The following is a 19850-nucleotide window of genomic DNA, read 5'->3' on the forward strand; positions in this document are numbered from 1 at the left end:
TGCTGAGCTGGGTTACTTTCCTCCAGTGTATTTGTCCCCCGGCCCCACCCAATGGCCCCATGCACACACACACACACACATACACACACACACCGAAGTAAAAAAAAAAAAAATTGATTTTTTTTTTATTTTTTTTAAAATAATTAATTAATTTTTCTTTTTTTTTAAACTTCGATTTTAATTTGTAATGTTCGAAGCTTGTGCCATCGAACGAAGCTTCGAAGTATTTAAGACAGCCCTAGTTTCCAGTGTACAGTACACCATTTTATTATGTGTTGATGTACAGTACAACATTTTATTATGTTTTGATGTACAGTACAACATTTATTATGTTTGGAGTGTACAGTAGAACATTTTATTATGTTGTGAATGTACAGTACACCATTTTATTATGTTTTGATGTACAGTACAACATTTTATTATGTTTGGAGTGTACAGTAGAACATTTTATTATGTTGTGAGTGTACAGTACACCATTTTATTATGTGTTGATGTACAGTACAACATTTTATTATGTTTTGATGTACAATACAACATTTTATTACGTTTGGAGTGTGAGTGTACAGTACAACATTTTATTATGTTTTGAGTGTGAGTGTACAGTAGCCTACAACATTTTATTATGTTTTGAGTGTGAGTGTACAGTACAACATTTTATTATGTTTTGAGTGTGAGTGTACAGTAGAACACTATTATGTTTGGAGTGTACAGTAGAACATTTTATTATGTTTCGAGTGTACAGTACAACATGTTATTATTTTTTTAGTTCTTATGTTTTGAGTGTAGGGCTGGACGGTATGGTCTAAAATGTATATCACGGTATCATTTGAAGCATAGATGGTAACGGTATATATCACGGTATATTCATTTATCTTAAAATGTCTATATAAATGCTTCTGAAGGGGTAAAACACTGGCAGCTATTACTGTACTCTTGTATTACTAGGACATATTTCACATAGTACAGAGGTATTTTAAGAACATGTATTGTGCAAAACTGCAATAGAAAAATGCAAAACCTTTTCTCAAGTTACTTCCATCTCTGAAAAACACTTTTTTTCATGAAATACAATAAAATCAAGCGGCACAAAGTGAAAATACTACTGCAGGACAGTAGGTTTCTTTCCCTCAAAAAACTCAAACATAATAAAACTCCAACATAACTTAACTTTAGTGTACATGTTTGACAACGTAGAGAGAGAGCGTCGTGCAATAGGTTTGAGTTTTGAGGTTTGAGCGTCCTAAGTTGCCGTAGTTGATGATGTCACACCAGGATGTCATTGTCAACACAGAGTTGGAAACGAGAGCAGCCCGATGGATAAAGCGATATAAAGAAACGAATAGCCAATAAATGTGAAGTTATCTTTGAACCTCTGTTGTCAAGCCTCGTCAATATAACCCCAATATAAACTGGTGCCACGGAGTCACGTTAGAACGTTAGCTTAGCGGCTAACGTCAGCCCGTTGCTGTGCTAAAGCAAGTCTCCTCTCAGCCTCCTTAGCCAAATTGAAATCCCCAAACTATATGGCAAGGTCCGTGAGCAAGTGGAGAAAAACTCAGTACAATTAAACACTATGCAATGACCACTGCAAACGTCGAGTGAATCGTCAAGTAACGTTAACGCCATTGCTACTGCTGTGACTAGCTGCTCTAGTCTACCGGTCACAAGGTATGAAGGTATAGTAAAAATCCATACCGTAGCGCAAATTCATAGCGTTTATACCGTATATACCGTCCACCCCTATTTGAGTGTACAGTAGAACATTTTAAAAGATTTCGAGTGTACAGTAGAACATTTTATAATTTTTTTTTAAGTCTATACAAGAACATTTTAATATTTGTTTCAGTGTATAGTAGAACATTTGATCATTTATTTGAGTGTGTATTAGAACAAGGACACACATTGTGAGATGTGAAGCATTCTCACATAAAATGTTAAAGTACCATAGACCACTGCACTTCCGCGTTACATGGAGCTTGTGAGGGTGAGGGGGGAAGGGGGAGCGTGGGGGGATCAAATTATTGAATGCTGATTAGAGCCTTGATGTAAGTGGTTGTAGCTATGGCTGTGGGGGTGCTGGAGACATGATCCAATAGCCTTTTTTCTTTTTTTTAAGATTTATTTTTTTAGCGTTTATAGCTTTATTCTACTGGGCAGTCCAGTAGAGAGAGAGAGAGAGAGAGAGAGGTGAAACGGGAGACAGAGTGGGGGGAAGACATTCGACAAATAACGACGGGTTCGGGAATCGAACCCGGGTCGGCCGTGCCGCGACTCAGCGCGTTATGTGGTTCGCCACTGGGGCGCCCCAATATACTTTTTTATACGCCCGAGTCTTCTCAACACGGAGAGACCAACTCCAAGTCAACCGCACCTACTCCCCGACCGGCGCATGCACCGAGCCGTGAATCCCACCACAAGCTTCCCCCCTCTGATGGAACGTCCCAACGCAGCTCCAGACTCCCTGGGCAATCTGCTCATGCGCCGGTTGGGGAGTAGGTGCGGAAAAGTTACTATAGCTCGGCCGAGAAAGAGACTGTATAAAAAAAGGTCTATAGACCACTGCACTTCCGCGTTACATTGAGCTCATGGGAGAGAGAGCGGGGGGAGAAAATGAATGAATGTGGATGAGAGCTATAGTCACTTTTTCGCACCTACTCCCCAACTCCGCGTGCACAGATTGATCTCTGGACAATCCAGAGAGACTCCGTGGGCAATCTGCGCATGCGGAGTTGGGGAGTAGGTGCGGAAAAGTGACTATAGCTCGGCCGAGAAAGTTCCGATCCACTTTCTCCGTGTTCAGGAGACCCGGGCGTATAAACGTCTATTGGATCATGTCTCCAGCAGCCGTAGCTACAACCACTTAACACTTTGCCACCCAACCACGTATAAATACGTGTTTTGAATCCATGCGTTGTGGACAGAATCACGTATAAATACGTGGCAAGTTGTTATTGCTTTTATTCCATATTAATAACCGGGTCAAGGTCGCGGAGCGGCACTGCATATATTCCCTAGTCTGTGAATTCGAGGATGTGCAATACCGGCCAGATCCTCTTAGGGGCGCCATCGCTCCACTGCAATGTGCCCTGTGGGCGAATGGATGATTTTTTTTTTTTCCCCTTTCAATGGAGATTTTCAGTACCCGGTTTCTGAACCAGCATCTTGTACCGTGGATTACGTTTCGAATCGCAGATTTCACCATGGAATAAGGGGATTTATCATCAGCCAATGGACATATCGATCTACCAGATGCCGATCGATAACGGGGAAATGCTCGGGGGTATCTCACCGGCTCATGGTAAAATCTTTTTCACATAAATTACAGCCGGATCAGAGCTTGCTATGATACATAACCAGCCGAGCAGCGTATGTGGCTAGTTACACGACCACTGTTATTGGTAATCAATAATAATAAACGACGTCCCCCGCCCCCCCCCCCCCCCTTTGATGCATACATGCTTTGGGACAGTCCCGATGATATGCAGTTTGAGTTATTTCTTTAGCATATGTAAAACGGAAATGCCGTTGAATATAACGTTAGCAGTTATTAGCCCTATAACTAGCCTTCCAAAAAATATACGAGACAAAATCCGCTATAATGCTTATATTCACGGCGCTATAAAATGACAACCTATTGATGAATTTTTTTTTCTTTAAGCCATTTTGAAGGGACGGTTTATGAACTCAATTGACAATGAGAATGGACAGATAGCAATACTATAAAGTATAGATTTAGCTGTACAAAAAGACACCGGTCTGTTTACAAAAGCTGGTCCTCAACCACTATATTAGACGCATCCAAGCGGTCGCCAATGTGTTAATGTTAAGGCTCTCATCCACATTCATTATTTTCTCTCCCCGCTCTCTCTCCCATGATTTCAGAATACCGGAAGTGTTGCGGTGGTCTATTGGATCATGTCTCCAGCACCCCCACAGCCGGAGCTACAACCACTTACGTCAAGGCTCTTAATCAACGCTCATTCATTTGATCCCTTTTTGCATCCGAAAATAATCTCACTTGAGTTTAAAGACTTTCTTGGAGAAGAATTCCTCCAGGCCTTCGTCCATCGCCATGGCGCCGTTCTGCTCCGCTTCCTGTGACCCAGAAGCCCCGGCTTGCTCTCGCGCTCGCTGAGAGGAGACACGAGACACGAGAGACGAGACACGAGAGGATGACGTGTGAAAGACAGACATAGACATTAAAGACCCCTGAACTGACACAAGTTACGCACAGATAACTTTACGCACAGATCACAAAAGCAAACACTTTTGCTTTCAGTTGTTTTATTACATAATTCTATGTCTATAACTGTAGATGATTAGAGTGAAACCTATGACCAGCATAGTCATACAGTATAGTATTGTTCCTAATGGATGAAATGAAACCTATTCTTCATTTTTGCTAGGGATCCCCTTCTGAGACCTGGAACCCCAGGTTGAGACCCACTGCTCTATAGTGTATAGGGCTTACAGGTGAGAGTCTAGTTTCCTATAAATAACTCTATGGTGTACAGTCTATCTAGTTTCTATTCTATAGTAACTATAGTATACAGTCTATCTAGTTTCTACAATAACTATATTATACAGTCTATCTAGTTTCTACAGTCTATCTAGTTCCTATAATAACTATATTATACAGTATATCTAGTTCCTATAATAACTATATTATACAGTATATCTAGTTTCTATAATAACTATATTATAAAGTCTATAGTTTCTATAATAACTATATTATACAGTAGTTCCTATAATAACTATATTATACAGTATCTAGTTCCTATAACTATATTATACAGTATCTAGTTCCTATAATAACTATATTATACAGTATCTAGTTCCTATAATAACTATATAATAAATATATCTAGTTCCTATAATAACTATATACTAAATATATCTAGTTCCTATAATAACTATATAATAAAGTCCATCTAGTTCCTATAATAACTATATAATAAAGTATATCTAGTTTCTATAATAACTATATTATACAGTATATCTAGTTCCTATAATAACTATATAATAAAGTCTATCTAGTTCCTATAATAACTATATAATAAATTCTATCTAGTTCCTATAATAACTACGGTATATTATAAAGTCTATCTAGCTCCTATAATAACTATATAATAAAGTCTATCTTGTTCCTATAATAAAGTCTATGTAGTTCCTATAATAACTATATTATAAAGTCTATCTCCTATAATAACTATATTATAAAGTCTATCTAGTTCCTATAATAACTATATAATAAAGTCTATCTAGTTCCTATAATAACTATATAATAAAGTCTATCTAGTTCCTATAATAACTATATAATACAGTCTATCTAGTTCCTATAATAACTACATTATAAAGTCTATCTAGTTCCTATAATAACTATATAATAAAGTCTATCTACCCGTAGTTCCTATAATAACTATATAATAAAGTCTATCTAGTTCCTATAATAAAGTCTATCTAGTTCCTATAATAACTATATAATAAAGTCTATCTAGTTCCTATAATAACTATATAATAAAGTCTATCTAGTTCCTATAATAACTATATAATAAAGTCTATCTAGTTCCTATAATAAAGTCTATCTAGTTCCTATAATAACGTCTATCTAGTTCCTATAATAAAGTCTATCTAGTTCCTATAATAAAGTCTATCTAGTTCCTATAATAACTATATAATAAAGTCTATCTACCCGTAGTTCCTATAATAACTATATAATAAAGTCTATCTAGTTCCTATAATAGCTATAGTAATATATATATATATATATATATATATATATATATATATATATATATATATATATATATATATATATATATATATATATATATATATATATAATATAATAGGGCTTACAGGTGGGCGGCTCGGTCTCGTCCTCTTCTTGGGTTTGGGGCGGAGCTTGGTGTGATGCTCCAGCTTCCGGACCTCCACAGTGGGCAGCTCTCCTAAACTGACAGGCTTTGTGTCCAATGGAGGAGGAGGAGGAGGAGGCAGGTCTCCGAAGTAGGCCGATTTCCTCTCGATTTGCGCTGCAAGAGGAGGAGGAGGAGGAGGAGGAGGAGGAGGAAGTGGGTCCTCCACATGGATTGGCACCTCCTCCAGTGCCTTGTCCAGGTCAAACTCAAGCTCTGATCGACAGGTGGAGAGCACCAATTAAAGACAATAGAGCTCCACAGTTCCCGCCCCCCCTCTGTGGCAAGAAACAAGATTAGCTACAATAATTTTAACATGCAACACCGAAGATTGCACTTCTGAGATTGTGAAGCAGTTGCATAGATTTAATATAAAATGTACAGTGCCAATTGGTTATTAGATTAGAGTAAATTATTGTCATTATACGTTAGGGGTGTGGTAAAAAATCGATAGGTAGTAGTATCGCGATACTTTGTGTGGCGATACTGTATCGATACAGGGACGCCAAGTATCGATATATAATTATTCATAAAAAAAATTAATTTGATTTTTTTTGTATAACGAAATTGCATTGTTCATTTCAATACCTGTAATAGTACAGTAGTCCACACACACACATGTGCATTCAGTTAAATTGGAATATGACTAATACAAACAGTTCAGTTTGTCAGGTACATGCAACACAGATTACAGTGTTTACATCTGTCTGCTTGAGAAAATACCATGTTCTGCAATAAAAATTATTGAAGTGAGATGAACAGACTGAACTTTATTTTATTAGATAAAACATGTTGCCAAAGTTTTACTTTGCAGTTGAAAAAGGTTTAAATTAAATAATTTTTTTTTTAATTAAAAACGCAATATTACGTTATACTTTTTCATTCATAGATTCTTCCAAAAATACCTTCTAGAATATAAATATGTTTTTATCGTTTTCTGCAGTCATTCATAGAACGTGAGTTATAGGCATAAACGCATATATAGATTATCAACTGCCGTTTATTGCCGATACACGCTATATTAAAAATTTCAACTGTACATGATCGTATACGTTATGATTCATCATGCGCGGATGAAAGGGGGGGGGGGGGGGTCGTTTATAATTCCGTGATCGTCAGTAAATGCTTTATGTAGTATGGGTTATATATAGATCAGAGCAGTTTGCAGTGAAAAGAATAAACAATCAAGCTGAAAGTAACGTTACTGTGATCTTACCATTCCCGATGAGACTGGAGGAAAAATATCCCACTTATTTGACGTTGATCGACTAGATCCATTTCCGGTTTGTATGGTGCAATAAACGCCCAAATCATATCGATTATTGAGTTATGGCAGCGATCCATAGCACGCCAGTGTGTGTCTATAGTCCCGCAACAATATGTGACTGCCGGACGGATTTCCCAGATGCACCAAGATCACCAGATCCACTTCCGGTTGTAACTCGCCTGATCATCCACCAGGCGGCGGTATTGAGGCGTTGCACTGTTGTGCAGAGTCCCACTGTATCACCAGAGGCTGGGTGGCGGAATTATGAAAGCCATAGCGAAAAAATGAAATATGATCTCAATAACGTCGTACAGCGTGGTTTGGCAGAATTCGCATGACCAGCAAACCCTTCGTAAGCCGTTTTTGGCGGTCAATGTGTTAATATCGCAATACTCAGTGTATCGCGATATATTTAGTATCGCGATACTATCGCATCGTGACGCAAGTATCGCGATAGTATCGTATCGTGAGGTCTCTGGCGATTCCCACCCCTATTATACGTACAGTATAACAAAAATATGTTTGGCATCCAACTAGAGTGCAAATGTACCAGTAAAGTGCAATAGCAATAGAAAATGTACAGGTGATTAAACTGGATATGAAATATATAAATGAGTACTACTGAGTAATAGTGCTAATCAGATGTATGTACGTATGTGTTACAGTATTATTATGTACAGTGACACACGTATAAAAACACTATGGTAATAAGTCATACTGGCCAGTGGTATGACTAGTAAGAGTAGGTAAGGAATATGTACAGATATAGATATAGTATATACAGATATGTAAATAGGAATATATGCAGGTACTGTATATACAGACTGCCTAAGAAAACGGGCACAGAGGCACTGAAAGAGGATTTCCCCTGTCTAATGAACACACTAGACAAATATCTAGATGTATCCATCAGTGGACCAATTGCATGCTTTCGCAGAGAACAAGAAGCCTCCAGTCGACTCCTTCAGACATTAAGCACCCCCCACAGCCCAAATGGAATGATCCAAAAATAAATGTATATACTGTATATTATAATTTATATATATATTTTTTTGCATTCGGGGGGCAAATTGTGGCCAATCAAAGTCGACTATACAAATCCTTAGTCGGGGACAGGCCTAGTATACGGTATATACAGCATTATTGTACATGCTATCATACAGTTATATGGGTTATATGCAGGTGTATAGGTATATAGAAGGATTATATGCATGTATATTCAGACAGATATGGATATATATATGCGGTAAATATAAATATATATATATAAATATATGGTACATACACCCTTATTGTACATGCTATCATACAGGGTTATATGGGTAGACTATAGTGAAACTGCAATGTTTAATGACGCTTAATGCCTTGGAGGACCGGGTGTTTCGGAGATGCATAGTGAAATGACTGTATCACTGGTATTGCTCTCTTTGGAACGCTCTCTCGTATCCAGAATAACATGTGAATATTAACCCTTTCACTGCCACACGGCAGCCGATTAACAGTCAACCGTCGGTTGTGTGATAGTAAAGGGTTAACCTTCTGTCGTGTGGCAGTGAAAGGGTTAACGTGCCGGTAAACACACCAGTCGTTGTTTTAGTTTCACCGGCACCCTCCCCTTCATCTTCATCAATGCTTCCCTGTCGACCGGGGCTGAGAGTCACTCACCAAACGCCACGGAGACGGGCCTCAGCATCCGGACCAGGATGCTCTTCCTCTTGGACTTCGGAGTCATCTGGAGGACAACATGAGGAAGGACATTACACAGGATATAGGCCTGTCTCTTACCTCTAGAAAGAACATGAATACACATCACCTGTCTCCCATCTCTAAACACACATTAATACACAGGATATCGCTCTCCTACCTGTAAAAACACATTAATACACAGGATATCACTCTCCTACCTGTAAAAACACATTAATACACAGGATATCACCTGTCTACTACCTGTAAAACACATTAATACAAAGGATACCACTCTCCTACCTGTAAAAACACATTAATACACAGGATACCACTCTCCTACCTGTAAAAACACATTAATACACAGGATACCACTCTCCTACCTGTAAAAAACACATTAATACACAGGATATCGCTCTCCTACCTGTAAAAACCCATTAATACACAGGATATCACCCGTCTACTACCTGTAAAACACATTAATACACAGTATATCACCAGTCTCCTACCTGTAAAACACATTAATACACAGGATACCACTCTCCTACCTGTAAAAACACATTAATACACAGTATATCACCTGTCCTGTCTATCTGTATGTAGCAACCTGAAATATGCCTATTATTCAGATGTGCTGACTTGCCTTTTTATCTCCCCGGATGCACCAAGACATTCTAATTAGTCTCCGCTAATATTCTCTCGAACAATGATGCAGGCCCCTCCTTGTTCTACTCACTGGAATATGGATTATGAACAGGATTACTGGACCCTACTCTATCAGCCTTTTCCTTGTGACTAGTTGGCGGTGCCAGCAGGGGGCGGTGGTAGGCAGAGAACGTACGAGAGAGACGGAGAAGGAAGTGGACGGAAGTGCGAGGAACCAGCCTCTTCGACATTGGACTTGGATCGGTTCGGTCGTGTCTGGAGAGCCCCGTATTGAACTTGAGTATATTACGGGTTATCCTATGAACGTACTCGTAGTGGAGCCTTGCATGTTTCTCCCCGAATATCCCTAGTGATATACCACGAGTTATCCTAGAACAAGGACGGTATAGCCGAGTTGGGCTTAAGTTAAAGTTATTCCCTCTAGTGAGGCGCCCCGCCAGCGTGGCGCGAAGAGGACCGGTGTTTAGGAGCACCCTGCGTTATGATATATCCCGTCTAGCAGGAGGGCTGTTTGGGACCCAGAGTTTAGCGGCAGTGTGAGTGAGGGCAAGTTAGATCCGCGTGTCGACCCAGCATCAGCTCTACAACCAGTCCGCTCCGGCTGTCTACAACCAGATCTGCACCCGGCTGCCTTCAGAGAGCGGGAGTTCTTCCCGACCGACAGAGGTCGCTACCACCCAGCACACGCTCTCAGCCCAACACTGCCCTCTGCTCCAACCCCGCTTGCTAGCGCCCTCGCCGAGAGCGTTCGACGCCATCTTGCCTTCCGGACGACGGTGGCGCGGCGAGGCCGCCATTTTGGATGAGTACAAATGAGCATCTATGCTCCGGAGCTATTACATCGTACACAGTGTGGTGCAGCCTGCGGGCGAAGTTAACGTTGCTACTACAGTTCATAAGGGGAACCCCAAACAATATATGCCGGCATTAAGATAGGACTTGTGTTTGGTATTTGTGGGCCCACCTTTTGATTTATTTTCATTTTCTTTGAGTGTGATAACATGTTTGCTCTTTAATAATATTTTCCCATTTAATTAACCCTTTCCCTTTGGGGAGGTTACAGACCTGGCGCATCATAAGCAAAGCCTTAGAGAGGTATTATGCTTGCCATACAATTAAAGCCTGATAAGAGGTATTATACCGGGTACTGACCCAGACGTGGGTGAGGAGTCCAACACATTGACGTATATTAGCTCTGGCACTAACACAGAGGTGTGTGTAGAATATACGTAAACATGGTCTGTGTTGCTTTCATCCTTGTAACTAAACGGTACCAACTAACAGTAAAGAATTAGATGGGAGTTCTGTGTGCGTGTCCATTCCTGAGCCGTATTAACTCTTTTGGTGTGGGTAACATATATACTATTAACCCCTTCCTATTCAACCTTCCCTTTCCTACTGTAAGGTTTCTAGTGTCAACGAGGGAGGGTACTGCTTGCGGGGGGAACCAAGTTATTTATTTACAATCCAGTCACTAGGTGTGGGAGGGTGCTAGAGGAGTAATTGGGGGAAGTGAGAGCGTGTTGGGGAGTACTGCTGACCGCCCTGGAAGGGAGAGGAAGACCAGAGTACCGGACCAGGTTCGTAAATCCCGGGCCCCATCCACTCCCACTGCCAGCCTCCAGTTGACGCTCCAGACCCAAAGACGGAGGTGCAGCTAGCCAGTGTGTCTCGCTACCCAGTGACTGTGCACACCCGTTCCCATGAAGCAGGGATAATCCACCCTGCTACATGTAGATATACATGAATACACAGTATATCACCTGTCTCCTACCTGTAAAAATGCATTAATACACAGGAAATCACTCTCCTACCTGTAAAAATGCATTAATGCACAGGAAATCACTCTCCTACCTGTAGAAAGACATTAATACACAGTATATCACCTGTCTCTCTGTAAAAACACAGTAATACACAGGATATCGCCTGTCTATCTGTAGAAATACATTTATACACAGGATATCACCTGTCTATCTGTAGAAATACATTAATACACATTATATCACCTGTCTACCTGTAGAAAGACATTAATACACATTATTACATGGCGTTTTCACATTCGCCGAAATGCTTGCTTGTGATTGGTCAATAGCCCCCCGACAGCGGTCATTATTTTTCGATAACCACCGGTGATTATTGTTTTTCGCAGCTGGAGTAATCAAGCCCCACTGACACACACTGTTTCAGTGCAGCGAATCAGACACACCTGCCGGGCTGCCTGCGATAATAATAATCACTTTATTTGGGCTGACAGAGCCACAGAACTGCGATTTGTCAAATGAATTAGGTATATTGTTAGTAAGTTAGCCATGTAATAAGCGGGATAATGTATAGACCCAGACCCAGACCCAGACCCTTCACTGCGTTTAAAACACCTCGCCGAGGCGGCTCGGTATTTTAAACTACGTGTCGGTCAATTATTTTGCGACAATGACCTCGTAGCTATACATTATCCCTTACGTATATCACCTGTCTATCTGTAGAAATAGATTAATACACAGTATATCACCTGTGTCCTACCTGTAATTAGCTGTAACATTTGGGAGCTGACATATTAGCTCTAATGTTTGGTAGCAAATGTTAGCACTAATGCTCGCTAACAGCCAAAGAGGAATATATCAGATGCTTTGCATTGTGGGGCAGATTGCGACAACATACTCCCATTAGCTAACCCTATTAACACCCAGATGGGTTTCTCACCATGCAGGTGTCCATCTCCTCAAGCAGGCTTAGTTCTGGCTCCGACCCCTGCCCCGCCTCCTGGTCCTCCTGCAGAACCGTCTCATCTAGAACCTCCGGGTCCATCTCAGGCTCCTGGCGCACCAGAGGCTGGTCCTTCCTGATCAGATGGTCTCCCTGGAGAGGAGCAGGGGACAGGTTAGAGACAGCTATAATATACATAGAGACAGACCGAGAGATAGAGAGGTAGAGAGGTAGAGAGGTAGAGGTAGAGAGGTAGAGAGATACAGTATATAGATAGATAGATAGATAGATAGATAGATAGATAGATAGATAGATAGATAGATAGATAGATAGATAGATAGATAGATCAGCGGTTCTCAAACTACGAGTCACATTGGCAAGTAAAAAAAAGAAAAAAGAATAAAAAAATAATCTGGCAACATATTTTGGCTAAATATGCCTCGTTTTATAAATATGTATTGATAACATAGTGCTGTAATACAATTTTCTAATAAATATTCTAGAAATTATTATACTTATTGCTAAATAAGTTCAGATTTTATTTTTATATTTCTTAATTCCATGTTGAAATTACGCGATACATTAACACTTTGCCCGCCGGGCAGTTTGCCCATCTCATGCCCCTCTCTGCCAGCACTATAACCCTATGGAGTGGCTCACCTTCTTTGCAGGGCTATAACTTTTTAAATTTTATTGCTATATTGACATTACTATGGCCCATTCAACATCGATTATCTATCGTTCAGGATGTGGGAACGTTATACTTTTTCATTCATACATTCATACAAAAATACCGTCTAGAACAGGGGTGGGCAATTATTTTTCCCGGGGGGCCGAATGAGCAACTGAAAATGTGTTGGGGGGCCGGGCCAAAATTCCAAACTCAATTATGCATAATATACATTTTATTTCTATATAAAAAGCAGTAAATGGCATTGTTTTGACCCCTGGTAAGAGTGTATGTTATTAAAAGGTGAGGTTAGCTTTCAAAAATATCATTTATTCAAATAGAATTTATTTCCAAAATGATAAACAAAATGTGAAACATTAATAACAAAGGGCATTTTGAGTTTCATATACTATTGAAACAAGGATTTTCTTAGCTTTCTAAAGACATCACATCATCTTATAAAAAATAAACAAGCAAAAATAAACAAGACATGTCACTGAACTGTGTAAAGAAAAGTGTCTCAGTTTTGTAGCCTTTTTTACTTTACATGCCTATATTAAACATTTAATGTTTTCAGAACTGTGCAAAAAAAAGAAAAAAATATATCAAGTGTCCCATTTCACTTGTTATATTTCCACATTTTAGTGTTCTTCAGTTCTTTTTTTTTCATTCAGTGTGAGAAATCCAGTCTCTGTTGAGCTTTAACAAGTCCATCAAAGTTAGGTTGCATGTCTGAGGTGGAGATGTGAAGCACAGCTGCCAGATGTTCATCAGTGAGAGAGGATCTGTACCATGACTTGGTAAACGTCATGACTGAGAATGTCTGTTCACATATGTAGGTGGATCCAAAGAGAACCAACATCTTCTGAGCATGTCTCCTAAGCGTATATTGTGTGTGTGAATGTTGACAAAAATCGTTTAATTTTTTTTTTATTATCATGTAATCTTTCGCGGGCCGGTCAGAATCATCCCGCGGGCCGTACAATGCCCAGGTCTGGTCTAGAATATAAGTATGTTTTTATCGTTTTCTGCAGTAATTCCTAGAACGTGATTTATATGCCTAAACGCATATATAGATTATCGATTGGCGTGTCTTCCCTATACACGCTATATTAAAAAATGTAAATGTATATGATCGGTATAGTTATGCTTCATCATGCGTGAAGGAAAGGGGGGGGGGGTCGTTTATAATTCCTTGATCGTCACTAACTGCTTTATGTAGTATGGGTTGATTTATTGATCAGATGGTTTGTAAATAAAGAAATGTACAATCGGCTTGAAAATAACGTTAGTTGCCTCTTACCGTTCGCCGACGAGACTGGAGGAAAAAGATCCCACTTATTTGACGTCGAACTACTCGATCCATTTCCGGTTTGTATGGTGCAATAAACGCCCAAATCATATCGATTATTGAGTTATGGCAGCGATCCATATGCACGCCAGTGTGTGTCTAGAGTCCCACAACGATATGTGACTGCCGGACGGATTTCCCAGATGCATCGATTGCGACTTCCGGTTTGACTTAAATGTAACTCGCCCGATCATCCACCAGGCGGCGGTATTGAGGCGTTGCAATATTGTGCAGGGTCCCACTGAATTATATGAATATGTACTGTTGGACTGTGGTAATTCCATGTACGAATAAATAAATGATGATGATGATGAAGTGTCGGGTTGCCAAAACAAATCCTACATAAAATGGGGTCGTGGTATGAAAAAGTTTGAGGACCCCTGAGATAGGTAGGTAGGTGGTATGTCTGGACTCCAGGGTCTGAAGGTGATACTAACCAGAGTGTGCTGGGACGTGGTCAGAGACTCCAGGGTCTGAAGGTGATACTAACCAGAGTGTGCTGGGACGTGGTCAGAGACTCCAGGGTCTGAAGGGGATACTAACCAGAGTGTGCTGGGATGTGGTCAGAGACTCCAGGGTGTGAAGGTGATACTAACCAGAGTGTGCTGGGACGTGGACAGAGACTCCAGGGTCTGAAGGTGATACTAACCAGAGTGTGCTGGGACGTGGACAGAGACTCCAGGGTCTGAAGGGGATACTAACCAGAGTGTGCTGGGACGTGGACAGAGACTCCAGGGTCTGAAGGTGATACTAACCAGAGTGTGCTGGGACGTGGTCAGAGACTCCAGGGTCTGAAGGTGATACTAACCAGAGTGTGCTGGGACGTGGTCAGAGACTCCAGGGTCTGAAGGTGATACTAACCAGAGTGTGCTGGGACGTGGTCAGAGACTCCAGGGTGTGAAGGTGATACTAACCAGAGTGTGCTGGGACGTGGACAGAGACTCCAGGGTCTGAAGGTGATACTAACCAGAGTGTGCTGGGACGTGGACAGAGACTCCAGGGTCTGAAGGGGATACTAACCAGAGTGTGCTGGGACGTGGTCAGAGACTCCAGGGTCTGAAGGTGATACTAACCAGAGTGTGCTGGGACGTGGACAGAGACTCCAGGGTCTGAAGGTGATACTAACCAGAGAGTGCTGGGATGTGGACAGAGACTCCAGGGTCTGAAGGTGATACTAACCAGAGTGTGCTGGGACGTGGACAGAGACTCCAGGGTCTGAAGGTGATACTAACCAGAGTGTGCTGGGACGTGGACAGAGACTCCAGGGTCTGAAGGTGATACTAACCAGAGTGTGCTGGGACGTGGACAGAGACTCCAGGGTCTGAAGGTGATACTAACCAGAGTGTGCTGGGACGTGGACAGAGACTCCAGGGTCTGAAGGTGATACTAACCAGAGTGTGCTGGGACGTGGACAGAGACTCCAGGATCTCATCCACAATGCGGTCCGACAGAAACGAGGCCAGAGCCAGCTTCACTTCACTGTTTAAAAAAAAAAAACAGAAACACACAGACGTTACAGACCGACGTTATACACCGGCGTTACACATTGACGTTACACATTGTCGCTACACACCAACGTTACATTACATGTTAAGACATTCAGCAGACACTCTTATCCAGAGCAACTAATGAAAAAGCAACAGTATGATCGATAGTAATAGTGGAGGGTGTGAGTTGTGCCGGAGAAATGAACAAACATGACCCTTAGTGAGTTTGTCCTCAACTGTAGTGACATGTTTCCCACCTCCCTGCTACTGTAGCTCTAGTTCCCCATATCTCTCCCAGACATTATCAACAGAGAGCAGAGTTGAGTAGAACAGGACAGGATAAAGTAATCAACTGTCAAATGCCACCACCGCATATGATCATTTTCAACCAGAGAACATTATTCTAACCCCATTTCTTTCTTTAGACAACACAACCTATTATATATTAATTAACTTAAATGTTATAATCTAAAATGCTGTGAAACGGCGACATCTAGGCAAAAGTGGCCCTCTTGGTTTGTTCATATTTAAAATTGTGGTCTGATGTGTGTGTTAGAGTTGAGTGGATAAGGGAAAATACGCACTGTAATAACTTACTACCGGTATATAGCTATAATATGGTATATAATATCAAATATCAACCCTGAAACTGCGAGTGGTAACATATTGTGGTAGACGTCCTCTCCTTTGTGTAATCTCCTATCCCAGATTCATGTCTCACCCCTCCTCCCTTTACCATCCCCCTTCCGGTTCCATCCTGTGTCTCTCCCTCCCCCCTCCAATACACTCCTTTGTCCCTCACCTCGACATCCTGTCCACCTGTCACCCTCCTCCCTCCTTCACCTTTCTCCAGCTCCTCCCTTTGACCCCGCCCCATGTCTCATCCTCCTATCCCACCTACTGCCTGGCAGTGTTGTAGGACTCGAGTCAGAGTCCTGGACTGATTTTCAGGACTCGTGACTCGACTTGGACTTGAGCACTTCGGACATGGACTCGAACATTGACTGCATTCGGACTCGGAAGGTACAGACTTGGACTCGGAATTGTTGATTGAAAAAAATTTGTAAGAGGCCCTAATCATTTGGCATAAGATATTGGTGGCTAGTACATTTGTTTGGCTATTGTGTCACAAAGTAAATAAACTCCCTTTGAAATGGTGACCGCTGTGTCACTTATGTTTAATGTAGACCTTTTTTTATTTGTATGTCAGCTCTTTGACTGCCAGAGTGGAGTGAACCTTGATGACTTGGACTCGGACTCGAACACTGGGGACTCGAGACTCAAGATAGTGACTAGACTACAACACTGCTCCCTGGTTAACCCACCCCCATTGGTCATGTATAAATATCAACATACACTTCTATTCTGGGAGCCACTTCCGGGGTCTTCTGAAGCCAACTCCTGGGTTTGTAACGACCAACTATGACCAGCGAAACATTCCTCCGGTACATCCAGGACAATATGTTCATGAATCATTTGAATTATTTCTTGCATCCTATTCTGTAACTGTGGAGACTTCCCGTCTGTTGATGATGTCGACGCCAGACTGCTCAAGTTTCAAGTTTCTTTATTAGTTGTCATACAAAAATACAGAATACTTTTATATGAAATGCTTTTTTATGTTTTGCTCCTGAGAATGTGCTAGATAATAATAGATAAAGTATAACATAGAAAGTCAAAAGTACGTAAACAAAAGTGTTCAATATACATATATACAATACAGAGTAGAACAAATAAGTAACTGAGTTACAATACAATACAGTATACAGTACAATGCAAAAATGGGATGAGGTACAACTTAGGGTAAGGTGCAATGAGGTATGAATTGTAGTGAAAATCTCTTTACCAATAAATATAAAGTGTGTTAAAGTGTCTAAAAAGTGGGTAAAGTGGGTGCTACAGTGAGTTGTTTATTTAAAGTGAGTGAGTACGTGTGGATGTGTGTGCTGTGAGTGTATTTGATGGTTTGTTACATAGTGTTGTTACATAGTGTTATTGTCGTTGAGCATCCTGACGCACGCACACGCGCGCGCGCACACACACACACACGCACACACCTGATCTTGTTGATGATGTCGACCCCTGACTGCTCCAGCAGGGTGGTGGTGATGAAGCTGCGGGGGACGGCCATCCTGCCGGCGCTGGCCTTCAGCAGGTCCTGACGCAGGCTGCTCCTCTTCATCACGTGGGGACAGAGACCCTCTGCTGCGTCCACCATGGAGTGTAGCAGATCCTGAGAGAGAGAGAGAGGGGGGGGGGGGGGGGGGGGGGGGGGAGAGGGGGGGGGGAGAGGGGGGAGAGAGAGAGAGGGGGGGGGGAGAGAGAGAGGGGGGAGAGAGAGAGAGAGGGGGGGAGAGAGGGAGAGAGGGGGGAGGGGGGGGGAGAGAGAGAAAGAGAGGGGGGGAGAGGGAGAGAGGGGGGAGAGAGAGAGAGAGGGGGGGGGGGAGAGAGGGGGGGAGAGAGAGGGGGGGGGGAGAGAGGGAGAGAGGTGGGGAGAGAGATAAGAAGAGGGAGAGAGGTGGGGAGAGAGAAGAGAGAGGGGGGCAGAGGAAGAGAGAGAGGGGGGGTAGTGAGACAGAGAGGGAGAGGGAGAGAGGGGTGAGAGAGAATAGAGATGGGGAGGCAGAGGGAGAGAGAGCGAGGGAAAGAGAAAGAGGGGGAGAGAAAGAGAAGAAAAGAGAGGGAGAGAGAGGGAGGGAGAGACAGAGGGGGGTGGAGAGGATCACACAAATTCAATTACTGTATTTGCTATCTGAAAACATCACAAAAGCAACCGAATGCTTGCCACTTGGAGGCAGAGAGGCTAGGTGTGAATGACAGAATCTGTGAGTTAGTGATATTGCCATGATAGAGGTGCTTCATATCTAAAAACCCTACATATACATCTACACACAAGCCCTGCTCCTGGATCAGTACCTGTAGCTGTTCATCCATCACCCGGGAGATCTCCCCAGCCATAGACTCCAGCTTATCCTGGATAGGACCCATGCATGGCCCTCTGCCACCCCCACCACGCAGGTGGTATAGGTTAGGAAGCAGCTAGGGAGGGGGAGGGAGAGAGAGAGAGAGAGAGAGAGAGAGAGAGAGAGAGAGAGAGAGAGAGAGAGAGAGAGAGAGAGAGAGAGATGGAGGTGTTCGGTAACATTTAAAAAATGCATAATTTTTTTTACCTCTTAACAGGCACCCAGAAAAGTGGACATTTTTTTTACTTGAACTTGAGGACTGCATAACTTTTTTTGCAATGCTTTATGCTTATAGCACATGCATAAGCCTGGTCTCTTTTGAAAGATAATATTCTGAAGTTTAATGCAAAAAAGGAAAATCACTTTTAGTAACATAGGTCTGAACTTGAGTTGAACTTGAACTTGTGTACTCACATTTTTCTGTAGCAGTTGCAATAAAACATATAAGAAATATTAGAGAAATAGGTATAAGCTGGAAAACACTGCAGATCCATAGCCTGAAGTCTTATGTAGTACAGGTCCAAATTTGTAAATAAAAATCAGTTCAGAAATGGCTCTTTGACAGAGATCCGGGTAAACCGTGTGCCAAAAAAAAAGCTCTCCAAAATTCCATTTCCTCATCCACGGCCATTCATTCGAAGTCTGATTGTAAATACCATTAACACATTGGGTGCCGTTCACGTAGAACTACGTTTCTGTCGCCCGACGGTTGAGTGCCGGAAACGTAGAACTACGTTTTTCTCACGGTATTTCTTCTAATCGCTATTGCCATTCATAATTCAGCGGGGCACCTTGTGCATACTGTTCTGAATGTGTCTGAGCTGGCAGACGGTCTTATACCGCCCTCTAACGCCTTCGGCCGCTATTGCACTCCATTAGAAACAGTGTAGTTTCTTTTCTCTACCGAGCTGTGGCGTGGGGGCGGGTCCTAAACACTCGCTTGTAGGGATGGCTTGGACAACTGACCCTGCCCGCCCGTTCATGTGCAATGCACAATAACGTCCGAGACAGGATCGCTGTGGATAACTGGAATGGCGATCAGATAATTGGATTATCTTTTTTGCATTACATCAGAGACCAGGTAAGGACTCTATATATCCAATCTTGCGTTGCTCTGATTTTTTTTTCTACCGTGATTGAAG

The 19850-nt window shown here is 41.9% G+C and overlaps 1 protein-coding gene across 1 annotated transcript in view; it reads right to left on the reverse strand.

The window, feature by feature from the left end:
* carmil1 (capping protein regulator and myosin 1 linker 1) overlaps positions 1–19850 on the reverse strand; it is a 175194-nt gene that overhangs the window by 18702 nt on the left and 136642 nt on the right. The window contains 7 exon segments of the mRNA XM_084311676.1: positions 4019–4131; positions 5860–6134; positions 8851–8917; positions 12235–12390; positions 15650–15737; positions 17803–17978; positions 18662–18784. Of these exon segments, the coding sequence (XP_084167802.1) occupies positions 4019–4131; positions 5860–6134; positions 8851–8917; positions 12235–12390; positions 15650–15737; positions 17803–17978; positions 18662–18784 (998 nt within the window).

This window comes from Notolepis coatsorum, assembly GCF_963971535.1.
Source record: "Notolepis coatsorum genome assembly, chromosome: 4".
In the NCBI taxonomy this organism is placed as follows: Eukaryota; Metazoa; Chordata; class Actinopteri; order Aulopiformes; family Paralepididae; genus Notolepis; species Notolepis coatsorum.